This window comes from Bos indicus, chromosome 24 (assembly GCF_029378745.1).
Source record: "Bos indicus isolate NIAB-ARS_2022 breed Sahiwal x Tharparkar chromosome 24, NIAB-ARS_B.indTharparkar_mat_pri_1.0, whole genome shotgun sequence".
Classification (NCBI taxonomy): domain Eukaryota; kingdom Metazoa; phylum Chordata; class Mammalia; order Artiodactyla; family Bovidae; genus Bos; species Bos indicus.
In genome coordinates this window covers 26,364,768-26,378,480 of record NC_091783.1, presented here as the reverse complement: position 1 = coordinate 26,378,480, position 13,713 = coordinate 26,364,768, and the positions used below count along the sequence as shown (strand labels likewise).

Sequence of the window (13,713 nt, the reverse complement as noted above, 5' to 3'; positions counted from 1 at the left end):
AAGGGTCAAACCCCACACACTGGGGAGCAAAGTCTTAACCACTAGACCCCAGGGAAGTCCCTAATATTTAGCTTTAAATAGGTTTAATATTAAAACATCAATACCAATTTAACATTTAATTTTTAATAAGTATTTGTCATATTTGTTGTTGTTCAGTAGATAGTCATATCCAGCTCTTTGCAGCCCAATGGACTGTATCCCTCCAGGCTGCTTGGTCCATGGGACATCCCAGGCACTAATACTGGAGTGGGTTGCCAGTCCCTTCTCCAAAAGATCTTCCCAATACATGTCGCCTGCATTGCCAGATGGATTCCTTACCTCTGAGCCACCAGGGAAGTCCATTTGTTATATATTTAACATTATATAATTAATTTAATATTAATTAATCATGTATAAATATTAAATTGTTAAAATGAAAGTAACTCTGAAAATTTGTTTTCATTTTCTTCTGCTTGATTTTCCAGTTTGAAACTAAAAGAAATAATAATGAAAGAATATGTTTAGTCAGTAAAACACAACTGGTTCTGACAGCTTCCTAGCCACACCTATGATGCTCTAAGTCAGCTACACCCAGAAAAATAAAAGGTTAAAAAGGCACGTGGTGATGAACTGGCTTAGTAAGAAAAGAATATGTCAAGACACCTATTTGCTAAAATGATCTCAGGGTACTGCATGCACTGCTTAAATTATCCAGGTTATTCAAGTTGATTTTTAAACATAATTTGGTAAATTTGTTGCCTAGACATGATCAGAAATAATGTCAAAATCTACCATTGTATATTCTCCAACATATGGCACCATAAGGTACAAAATTCACAGAGAGTCAATTATCCAAGTACAGAATAACACAGAGTTGGGTGGAGGGTTCTGCTGTGTGGGGGGACAGAAGACAGCTGGTCTTGAATTGGAGTCACGAGGTGAGCCTGGACAAATTTCCCTACCCTTTGGCAGCCATAGACCTGCTGTCTGAGACTCTCTGGGCACTCACTTTAATTGGCTAATCATGTTGTTCTTCTATTAGTTTTTTCAGGTTCCAATCAAGGGGTCATCTACACAGTGCATGTCAAAATTTCACGTACAGAGGATTCAATAGGTCTGGGGTGGGGCCTGAATCCACTTTCTTCAGGTGCTGTGAACAGCACTGAGTAGCAAAGACCCAGTACAGAGGTGAATTTGTACACTGCAAACACCTGGAGGGCCTCCCCTGAGAGCTTTTATTTAGTGAATCTGAGGAAGAACCCAAGAATTAGCATTTCTGGCACATTTCCAGGTGATGCTGATGCTGCCAGTTCAGGAAGCACACTTCAAGAAGTGTGCTAAACCTACCTTAAGTAGGTTTAGAATTTCATTATGGATCTCCAAGAGGTGAGAAATGTGGTGAGTATAGAACAATAATCTGTCCCTCTTGTGGAATGCCTAATATGGACAAAAGGTCTTTGTGAAGTTGGATTTTAAATTTTGTGTAAATGAATTATATAAATGTCATTCATTCTTAATTTCTAAGTTTTCTATATATTTTAAGAAAGACAAAATCAAAACAAGAAAATTCTTTCATTTCCACATTGGATCAGAGGGTTCCTTTTAGTTTTTCCTGAACTATACCTGGCAGAAAATAATTCTATTTGAATTTTTGGTATGAATTCTAGGTAAAAACTCAGGTTTCTCAAAGGAAGCATTGAAGTTTCTTTTTAATAATAATTCCATGTTTTAGCATTTAACGGTCCCTAAATATGAACAAATAAAAACACTCCATGATTATAGGTATTCACTGTTGTACTCTGACAATTAAACTTTAAACATTTCGAAATCTCATGTATTCTCAGGCCAAATACAGAAGACAGTCACACTTATTTTTTAATTGTTTTTCCTCTAACATTAGTAAATAATCATCTTCTTTACAGATTGACTTTATAGAGTACATTTTATTCCTATTGTTCAAAACACTTACTTTAAGAAGTAAAGATTTTAAAATAATTTGATCTACCTGAATGAAATGCATATTATAAATATACTTGGCAGATAACATTTCTTAAACAATTATTCTACTTATATATTATAAAGTGGTTATCATTTCATTTGTAGTAGCAAGGATTTGAGATCAACTGTGGTTTTTACTTCTCATGCAACACTATCCTTTCAAAGAATTTTTTTAAAACTATGCTTGCTCAAATTTACTAGGCCCTATGACGTATGCAAAGGTCTATCCATTCTTAGTAATGCTTTCTGCTGCTATAAATAGTCCTCTTTTCTTTTATCTAACCTTGTAGTAAGACAAATGAAATGTCTGGCCAAATGAAAAATGTTCCTTCAGATTTATTAGAAAAGCAGATAAAAGAGACCAAAAATACGCAGCAATATACAGTTTGTTTCATTAATCTAATTGAGGAATTTCAAGTAGTACAGGACTTGTATAACTAACACACAACAAAAAAGTTAGCTTTTCCTTTCTATGATAATGAAAGTCCTCAACTCTAGAACAACTATTGTGAATATTTTCCAAATAACAGCGTATTCCATTCTCTAAAAGTAAACACATGCATAGATATCAAGTTTTACAAAGTATTTTTAAAAAACCTAGGAGGAATTAAAAGCTCAATAAAGTTAAGGAAGTATTTAACAAAAGTTCATTTATAACAATTATGCCAATTTTCTTCTATTTTGGAGTTTCCATCAAGTTTTTCACATAAAATAGTTTGAGATCTTGATAAGATAAGAAAGTTTTAATTGTATGTTTTCCATAACTATAGATTTCATTATTGAAAACAATTCAGAATGATTAACTTACCAACAATTAAGTGAAAATTAACATTCATGAAATAACTCATAATATACAATATTTTATTAACTAAATTCATAACAGTCTAGCAGAGTTCCATAAATTTCATTAATCATACAATTAACATTTGATTTTGAGTGTAACTAGAGAATAACTTTGAAATTCCTAAATAAATCAAAAGACATCATAGTTCTTCTATGAGATACAATTTAATGATATTTTGAAACATCTTAAAATAGTCAAATTCCTTAATACAAATTCATTTCCTACACTTTCTAATAATTCTGGTCATAGTTTTAAAGTATCTTCTCTTGTTGATTTGAGAAATCAGCCTTTGGCCTTTATTTGTACCTTATGTTCAGATACAAATTTTCTTTTTCACATTTAAATTTAAGAAATACGAAGACATAAACATGTAGGCTAATGTTCAACTAATTATTTTTAATTGCTCAGCAAACATTCTGCACCTATGTTCAAAAATATAACTTAGAACATTATTATGATATATTTCCAAAATTTTAATATTATAAAATTTCAAAACTAGCATCATTGTCAGAATAACATGTACATCAGATAACAGATATTCAGAAGCTGCATTACTCTCCAAAATTATTTTACTGACAATGCCCATAAAAATAATACATAGAGGGCACCTTTTAAAATAAAAACTGTATTTACTAAAGCTACTTATTTATTCTGCTCTACTATTCAATTTCATTTCAAGAAAAATCTTTATTTAGATCCTGTGACTAAGAAGGAAAATAATTCACAAAATTTAAGAAAATTAGTCACTCATTTTTTTTTTAGGTTAAGTAGCTAAAAGATGAAAAAAAGTTTTTTTGTCTGAATGAAAATGTCCTTGTGATATATACTGCAAATGTTTTATGAATCTATAGCATTTGGCACAAAAAATATTAAAATATTATTTAAATATATGGGTTTTTTCTAAAGTAATAAAATAGAATATCTTATTAAAATGCTATGTATTCAAAATAGCTCATTAACTCATGTTTTCATTCTTTTATCCAGCATCACTCAACAAATGTTTGGTAAGAATTGAGTTAATAACACATTTCAGTTTTTTAACATATATATGCCAGACACTTTTTCTTATTTAACATTTTCTGAAAGTGATTACCAATGTAGCCTGAGTATCCATTCCAGTATGGATAGTCATTCAGTGTTTAGCACATTCAAAGGGCGATCAGGGTTGTAAGCCTAATGCCTACTGGTCTAGTTACTCAAATGCTTGAGGATGGTGGGATGGTGTCAAACTAGAGAGAACATGTCCTTGCCAAGGTATTTACATTTTTAAAAAGTAATAATACATCATGATGGGCCAACAAAACAGATTTGCATGTTTCAGTCAACCCATGGGCATTAAGGCTGCAATTCTTTCATGGAAATGCTTTTTTTTTTTAAATCTCAATGACTCAAATTTCTGTGAGCCTCTTCTGGTCCACATCTTTCCAACAATTCTAGAACCTGTAGGAACCTGATAACACATCCACATCAACAGAGATCCCAGGATCAAGCTGGGAGCACCTCCACAGGGTGAAAACACAATGAAAGATGAGCTCTTATTCACCAAATCAAAGATTGCATCAGAGAATGCATAAGAAATTCTTCAGCACAAAGCCATTCAGGTAAAGGAAGCAATTCTGTAGCACCAAAGACAATACTTCTAAAAGCATAATTGTCCCCAAGATTCTGAAGAAAATATTTCATTTTCATTTAAAATAACAATGTGTTTTTCTTTAATCTCCACAATCCCTAACTCCCTCACATACTCTTCCAGAGCATACCAAGTAACGTAAGTTTTCAAACAGAAGGTGTGAGAAAGCACACGGTGCCGTCCTGGAAAGGGCAAGAAAATGTACGTGCATAGAAAAGGAAATTAACAAAGGAAGCACTGATGTCTAGAGAAGACTAAAGTTATCTCAGACAAGGAGAATTTAAGGGAGCCTTATCTATACACAACTGGAAGTTTACCTCCATAAACAAATACTTTAGCAGATGCTGCTATTGTTTTACATTCAATAAACTCCTACATATGCGCTGGTAGATGTTACGCTATTAAAAGGCACATTTTATTTCTTTACACATGTTTTCGCTAGCGTCCTAAATTTGGGTTCCAGATGATCTAGGAAGTCAAGCCCCTCTTCTTCCTGCCGATCGCTGCAGCAGCCCACTGAGCCGGCCACAGACCCTTTGCCTTCATAGCTATAGGAGCGAACGTAGTCTTCGCAGAGCTTGTGTTCCTCGTCTTGTCCGCACAGATACACCTTCTGTGTCGAGAAAGAGCACATTTTATTATTTTTTTTAAAAAACACCTAAATGTATTAGCTTAAAAATAATGGCTTTGATTTACCTTTTACTGTTTAATTTTTAACCAGAGTGTGTCCTCTAATGGATTCCTACATATAAAAAATGCACATGATTGGTCTGTATTATATTCATTCTTAAAATATAGCAGATATATAAATGCTCCTACTGAACACATTGATAAAAACTGAAGCTCCACATGCATCACACAACTAGCTTACGATTTCCCATTTAAACATGAAACTTGTATCATTGAAATGTGTCTACAACTTTTTTACATATTTAGGGGAAACAAATATAAGCTATGACCCTTATGTTTATACATTATTACATACTTATAGTAATATATTTAACTGGCTAATATTAATGTACATTGCCTGATCTGAACATAAAACGGGGAACTAAAACCCAAAATAAAAGCTTAATGATCTGTCTGGTTGATGGCGATCATTAAGATTTCATAATCTTAAGAATATTTATAATTTGTGATCCACGTAGTACCCTGTAACATTTCACTCTAGGTGATTTTCCTGGCAATTTTTAGGAAAGAAGCTATGCTGCTGCTGCTGCTGAGTCTTTTTATACTTACAAAAGTAGAGAAATGCCTACATATGCCACTCCTAGGTCAAGTTTTGGAAACCTTATTTTAAAAATTGAACTTTACGCGGTTATTTTCCTCTTTGGGTTTGGATCTAATATTCATATATCTATGATAATTCAACATGAAAAAGGTGATGAGCTCCAGATGTATAAGGACTGAAACTTTGGGGAAATCCTGATTTATAAACAGAGTTTAACTTTCATGTAAAATGAACATGAAGACAGCGGCACTTACTTCGCCAAGCCGAGGTTGGGTGAAGTTGTGCCAGTCACTGTACGTGTATCTGCCAGTGTCCGTCACTCCCTTAACAGATTCCAGGGTCTGATGTCCACCTCCTTTGTTGGCATCCAAAGTGTAGCCGCCTTTGACCATCTCAAAACTTTGCTGTGTTTTGACTCCCTGGCCACCAAGTGTGCCAACAGATATGCTTGTGTCACAAACGTTGGATGTCTGTGTGGGGAGTCTAATATTTGCATCCTAAAATAAATAAATCAAATTGTAACTAACAGTTTTCTTTCATTTATTTCCCACCATGGGCAAATCTCATAGGGGTAAATCTGAGGGCTTCCCTGATAGCTCAGTTGGTTAAGAATCTGCCTACAATACAGGAGACCTCAGTTCGATTCCTGGGTCAGGAAGATCCCCTGAAGAAGGGATAGGCTACCCACTTCAGTATTCTTGGGCTTCCCTTGTGGCTCAGCTGGTAAAGAATCCGCCTGCAATGTGGGAGACCTGGGTTCCATCCCTGGGTTGGGAAGATCCCCTGGAGAAGGGAAAGGCAACCCACTCCAGTATTCTGGCCTGGAGAATCCCATGGACTGCATAGTTCATGGGGTTGCAAAGAGTCGGACATGATTGAGCAACTTTCACTTTCACATGGGCAAATCACTTACCTGCTGTACCTCTCTAATTCCCCATATGTAAAATCAAGATAATAATAATACTCATATCATAGGTGTTATAGGTTAAATCACATCCTCCACCCCAATTCAACTGTTAAAGTCCTAACCCTCAAGTGTCTCAGAATATGATCTTATTTGAAGATAGAGTCATTTTTAGATGCAATTAGTTAAATTAAGACAAGGTCCTAATCAAGTAAGATGGGTCTCTAATCCAAAAGGGGAAAGTTGGACACAGACACACATACACAAAGCCATATGAAGACTCAGTCAATGATGTCATAAGCCGAAGAATTACCAAAAGCTGGGAGGGAGAATTGTAATAGAATCCTAGCACCTTCAGAGGGAGTAGGATTCTGTCAACACCTAATCTCTAATGTCTAGCCTTCTGAACTGTGAGACAATAAATTTCAATTCAGTTACATTCAGTTTGTCATGCTTTGTTATAGTGTTGCCATGCCCTCCTCCAAGGGATCTTCCCAACCCAGGGATCAAACCCAGGTCTCCCACATTGCAGGTGGATTCTTTACCAGCAGAGCTACCAGGGAAGCCCCTGTTTGGCATAGTAAGTGCTCAAAAATATTCAGTTCATTTCAGTCACTCAGTCGTGTCCGACTCGTTACCACATGGATTGCAGCACCCCAGGCTTTCCTGTCCATCACCAACTCCTGGAGCTTGCTCAAACTCATGTCCACCAAGTTGGTGATGCCATTCAACCATCCATCCCCTTCTCCTCCTGCCTTCCATTTTTCCCAGCATCAGGGTCTTTTCCAATGAGTCAGCTCTTCACATCAGGTGGCCAAAATATTGGAGCTTCAGCTTCAGCATCAGTCCTTCCAATGAATACTCGGGGTTGATTTCCTTTAGGATTGACTGCTTTGATCTCCTTTCAGTCCATGGGACTCTCAAGAGTCTTCTTCAACACCACAGTTCAAAGGCATCAATTCTTTAGCGCTCAGTCTTCTTTATAGTCCAACTCTCACATCCATACATGGCTAGAAAAGCCATAGCTTTGACTATACAGACTTTGGTCAGTAAAGTAATGTCTCTGCTTTTTAATATGCTGTCTAGGTTTGTAATAGCTTTATTTCCAAGGAGCAAGCATCTTTTAATTTCATGGCTGCAGTCACCATCTGCAGTGATTTTGGAGCCCAAGAAAATAAAGTCTATCACTGTTTCCATTGTCTCTCCATCTATTTGCCATGGAGTGATGGGACCAGATGCCATGATCTTAGTTTTTTGAATGTTGAGTTTTAAGCCAGCTTTTCACTCTCTCTTTCATTTTTATCAAGAGACTCTTTAGTTCCTCTTCGCTTTCCGCTGTAAGGGTAATGTCATCTGCGTATCTGAGGTTATCGATATTTTTCCTGGCAATCTTGATTTCAGCTTGTGCTTCATCCAGCCCAGCGTTTCTCATGATGTACTCTGTATATAAGTTAAATAAGCAGGATGGCAATATACAGCCTTTTTGTTCTCCTTTCCCAATTTGGAACCAGTCTGTTATCCCATGTCTGTTGCTTCTTGACCTGCATACAGATTTCTCAGGAGCATTAGCTGTTATCATTATTTGGGCTTCCCAGGTAGCACTAGTGCTAAAGGACCCATTTCCGAGGCAGGCAGGTTTAAGAGACTCAGGTTTGATCCCTGGATCAAGAAAATCCCCTGGAGGAGGACAGGGAACCCACTTTAGTATTTTCGCCTAGAGAATCTCATGGACAGAGGAGCCTGGCAGGCTGCAGTCCACAGGGCCGCACAAAGTTGGATATGTGAAGCGACTTAGGTTGCACACAGGTTATCATTATTACTATTTTATGTAATAATCAACTGTTATCATTGAACTTGGGCTTCCCTGATGGCTCAGATGGTAAAGAATCTGCCTGTAATGCAGGAGACCTGGGTTTGATGGAGAAGAGAATGGCAACCCACTCCAGTATTCTTGCCTGGAGAATCCCACGGACAGAGGATCCTGTGGGGCTATAGTCCATGGGGTTGCAAACATTTGGACTTGACTGAGTGACTAAGCACAGCACAGCCTCATTAAACTACCATACCAAAAAAGGTGAAATCTGATTTACCATCACTTCTTCTCCAGGTCCTTCAGTATTTGATACAATTAAATTTTGCTGGGCTACATCTTCTGGAAAACACTTCTTTACTGTTTTCTTAACAGTAACACAGAAACATGTGAACAAAATACCTAAAAAATAAAAAATATATAAGTAAAATCACATTTTTTCATTCTGGTACTGTAGATCATGTGATTTATAGTAAATGATTATAATCATTTGAATTATATAGTATATCATTTGAATCAGATTTTTTTTTAAGTTTCTTCACAGAACTTTAAAAAAAAAAAACTTAAAAAAATCTCCATAAATTGAGATTTCTTTGGGTCATAAAATTTAAAAGAGATTATTAACAAATATATATAGACTACCTCTGAGGTTATGTTATTAGGCTAAATAAGAAACAAATCAATAGAAAGAAAGAGGAAGTGAACATAGTTTGTGAACAGCTCTCTTCCCAGGTTCAGAATTCAACATTTTCCTTCTTATCTCCACACTGAAATAGTAACTTCATTTGATTGGACTTTAAGCTAGTATTATTGGCATTAAAGTCCATACGGAACAACTCAAAGATCTTAGAATCACAAAACAAAGAACATTAGACATAAATCAAACAGGAAAAGCCATTACATAAAACCAGTGCTTGGTTTTGAAAGCGTCCATCAAGTGCTAAGAGGAATATCCAGTTGAACCTGAAACACAAATCACTGAACACAGACACAGCAAAGGCTATGGGAAAAGTCCATAAATGCAAATAGACTGCGTGTAGTCAAACAGATTTTTTAAAAAGAAGGAAGGAGGGAAGGGAAAAGAAGCAAAGGAGGGAAAAGGGGGAGAGGAAGGGAGGGGAGAAGCCTGAGCAAAGATTTCCATCACTTTTGCCTCTCCAAAAACCAGTTTGCAGAATGCAAAATCTTCCACTGCGTTTCCTCAGCGACTCATCAAATGGCCATTTCCCTCACACTGCTGCTGCTGCTGCTGCTGCGTCACTTCAGTCGTGTTCGACTCTGTGGGACCCCATAGACCGCAGCCCACTGGGCTCCCCTGTCCCTGGGATTCTCCAAGCAAGAACACTGGAGTGGGTTGCCATTTCCTTCTCCAATGCATGAAAGTGAAAAATGAAAGTGAAGTCGTTCAGTCGTCTCCGACTCTTCGCGACCCCATGGACTGCAGCCCACCAGGCTCCTCCATCCATGGGATTTTCCAGGCAAGAGTACCGGAGTGGGGTGCCATTGCCTTCTCCATTCTCTCACACTCTGGAGTCTAATTAAGATGTATGCTAAATGATGTCATTAATATTCATTAATATCATTGAGTACAAACATCTAAGTAAATTTTTAAACTACTCTTTTCACTAACTCTTTTTGTGCATCCACTCCATGAATGTGGCTGGTTGGAAGATAATCATACTTTGTATGGGAGGGAAACTTAACATTAATTTTACCCAACCACTTCATTGAACCATTAAAAAAAAAAGAGCTTAGAGAAGAGGAAATGATTTATCCAGTGTCTCACAGCTAATTATTGGAAGAACTGTGGCCATAGTTCTGAAAACTCCTTTTCTTCTGTGACTCACAACTCCAAGCCATTGAGTTTGCACAAGATTTTTAAAAGGACACACTTCTCAAAGGCTGTCAATGTCACTAATGTAAAGAATTGTCATATATTTTTTAAAATATTAGATAACATTTCTAATATTAAAATATCAGATAACACATTTTATCTAATTATACTTACATAATAACAATACAGAACCCAACACCATGGCAAGAATTGCCCATTTTCCAAGGAATACATTTGCGAGTGCTGCCTCTCTCGAAAGTTTACTAGGCATTCTACATTCGGATGGAATTGTACAATCACATACTCTCACTGGTAATATGTGTGTTGCAGAAGCGCCATGTCTGTCTTTTATTTGGATAGGAACAGTATAATAGTCATAATCAAGATCTTGCCGCCCCCGAAGAATGGCAGTTTTACCTATGCAAAAAAAAAAAAAAAAAAAAGAGAGAGAGAGATTTTGATTTCTTGAAAAGACAGGAAAAGTAATTGATATTGCTTTATGCTCATCTTTACTATATTTACTATGTTATTCAAATATTTTACTAAAATGGATTTGTCTGTTTTCTTAAAGATATTCAGGATAAGAATCTAATCATATTACTCATTGTCTTAAGAAACAATGTATTATCCCTTATCTGGGATCAATAAAATAATTTACTAAAATTAAGATTTATTTAGTATAAGTAACTAAGGTAGAAGTCTAGGCCACGAAACATTCTAAGTCCTATTGATTAGAAGGTTTAGCATAATTACACACCATCCCTTGTCTCTACTGTCCAAAGTTTGCTGGCAGAATTATCAAGAATGAATTGAAAAGGTGGCCCATTGTCAGGTCCGTCTTGATCTGTAGGTTCGAGGACAACATAATCCTTATCATGCCGGCAAATTGTCAGTTCTTCTTGTTTTATCTGCGGTGGGTGGTCATTTTTATCTTCCAAAAAAACTACTAACGTTCCAGTGCAAGATCTGCCATCTAAGAAAAATAAAAAATAGGATTTTTCTCCACTTGAACACTTATTTTCAAAAATCTCTATGATGTACAGTGGACATCTGCTTTCTACTAGATGTCTGAACTTGAATTTCACACACTTTCCAAACCACAAATACCGCTGCTACCAGTACAAAATAGTGACATTACTCTTCCCTGGAGATTGGTAGCTGTATCAGATGACATCGTGAAGTGGTTTTTAAAATTAAAAGTTATGAGATTATGAGTCATGTCACTACAGAATGACCGATTTAGAAGATAATTGATTTCTTTCATCCTTCTTTGAAAGTGTATTCATGCTTAAAATATAAACACTTTACATTAGGTCACAATCACTTCCTAACTTTCTCTCCTGACCCTTTCCCTCATATACTCATTGTTCAAACTTTGTCATGTGTGTGCTTAGTCACTCAGTCGTGTCCGACTCTTTGCGACCCCATGGACCGTAGCCTACCATGCTCCTCTCTCCATGAGGATTCTCATGGAGAGAGGCAAAAATCTTGGAGTGGATTGTCATGCCCTCCTCCAGGGGATCTACCCAACCCAGGGATCAAACCCAGGTCTCCCATATTGCAGGCAGATTCTTTACCATCTGAGCCACCAGGGAAGCCCAAACTTTGTAAAACTGATCATCAAACCCAGAAACTGTGCTCCATCCTGTGTGCAGCTTTGGCACATGCTCTTGCCACTGCTGGGAATACTTTTCTCCTCCCCTTTGCCTGATAAAACCTTATTATCCTTTAAGAATCCGTTCAAATGTCACCTCTGCATGAAACTTGCCAGTGACTTCTATGGACAATGCTTGCATATTCTCCTTCAGTTTCTCAAAACCCTTGTTCATCTTTAGCTCATGCACTTAACTTTTCATCCTAAGGGCTACTTTGTATTCATCTTGACAGTTCAGTGATCTGCCCAGTATTTCCTGGCTAACTTAATATTAACACACTGAACACTTGCAGTTCAATTGCTAAATTGTTTCGAACTCTTTGCAACCCCATGAACTTCGCTGCCCCAGACTTCCCTGTCCTTCACTGTCTCCCAGTTTGCTCAAACTCATGTCCACTGAATTGGTGGTGCCATCCAACCATCTCATCCTCTGCCACCTTCTTCTCGTACTGTCTTTGATCTTTCCCAGCATCAGGGTCTTTTCTAATGAGTCGGCTCTTCACATCAGGTGGCCAAACTATGGGAACCTCAGCTTCAGCATCAGTCCTTCCAATGAATATTTGGGGTTGATTTGCTTTAGAATTAACTGGTTTGATCTCCTTGCTGTCCATTATTTGAAGGTATTAGTTCTTTGGTGCTTAGCCTTCTTTATGGTTCAACTCTCACATCCTTACACGACTACTGGAAAAACCACAGCTTTGAATATTCGGACCTTTGTCAGCAAAGTGATGTCTCTGTTTTTTACTGCCTACGTTTGTCATAGCATTAATTTTTATATTTAAAAAAATCAATTGAACAAACTGTAAAAAAGTTGTACCCCCACCCTAATCTAATTAATATGCTTTTGAGAATAAGAACTCTTACCTCCAGAACTCCACTATTAATGGCCTAATGCTTCAACACATAAATCTAAATAAATATCTTAAATTAGCATAATACCCATTATGCATGTTTAAAAGATAATGAAGTTTAGAGAACATGTTCAAATTTTAAAGCTTGTGATAAAATTACAAACTACTCTAAATAGTAAGATTTCAAAATTGAAATAAACAGAAAAATAACTGATGAAATTCCTCACTTTTATTGCTTTGAATGATGGTCTAAATTTTGATGCATAAACATTGAATTTATCATACAGACTACCATAAATCATGTGCAAATTTAATGTTCTTTCTTTTTAGATTAAAATAACAATTAAGCCATATCAAGTAGCGTATTTCAGTGAATTTTTTTTCTGTTGAATAAGAATTTATTCAAAGTGACTTTTAAATTAGTTACTTACAAGGTAACAGCAGTATATACCTATTTAAAAACTATTCAATCTAAACAAATTTAACAGCATCTAGAAATTAAAGAGAAATAACAACTTTTTTGTTTAAAAAAAATCTACAATAGCATAGATATCTCCCTGGTGATTCAGACAGTAAAGCGTCTGCCTGCAATGCGGGGGACTTGGGTTTGATCCCTGAATTGGGAAGAGCCCCTGGAGAGGGAAATGGCAACCACTCCAGTACCCTTGCCTGGAAAATCCCATGGACAGAAGAGCCTGGTAGGCCACAGTTCATGGGGTCACAAAAAGTCGGACAGGACCGAAAGATTTCACTTTCACAATAGCATATAAACATTTTGAGATTGCCATAAATTTGTAAATAAATTTGAGTACAAATGACAACTTCAACACCTGAAAAAGAAGTGAGAAGTGGGAAAAATAAGCTTTTTTAATGTAAAAAATAGTTACAGGTACTAGTGTGAATCAACATGGGTGTTAGGATTTTAACTATTAAAATATAAGAAGAAAGCTATTTCTCTTTAAGGTATAATAGAAATCA

General features: G+C 36.4%; 1 protein-coding gene across 2 annotated transcripts in view; it reads right to left on the bottom strand.

The window, feature by feature from the left end:
- Positions 1-1,880: 1,880 nt before the first annotated feature.
- DSC1 (desmocollin 1) overlaps positions 1,881-13,713 on the bottom strand; it is a 38,664-nt gene continuing 26,831 nt past the window's right edge. The window contains exons 12-17 of one of the 2 annotated variants that reach the window (XM_019987022.2): positions 10,988-11,203; positions 10,405-10,647; positions 8,677-8,798; positions 5,937-6,179; positions 5,148-5,193; positions 4,870-5,064 (exon numbers count right to left, since the gene is read on the bottom strand). In XM_019987022.2, coding sequence (XP_019842581.2) covers positions 5,158-5,193; positions 5,937-6,179; positions 8,677-8,798; positions 10,405-10,647; positions 10,988-11,203 — 860 coding nt within the window. In that variant the 3' untranslated portion in view covers positions 4,870-5,064; positions 5,148-5,157. Of the gene's footprint in view, positions 5,065-5,147; positions 5,194-5,936; positions 6,180-8,676; positions 8,799-10,404; positions 10,648-10,987; positions 11,204-13,713 lie in introns of both variants that reach the window. The other variant, XM_019987021.2, reaches the window with a different exon arrangement.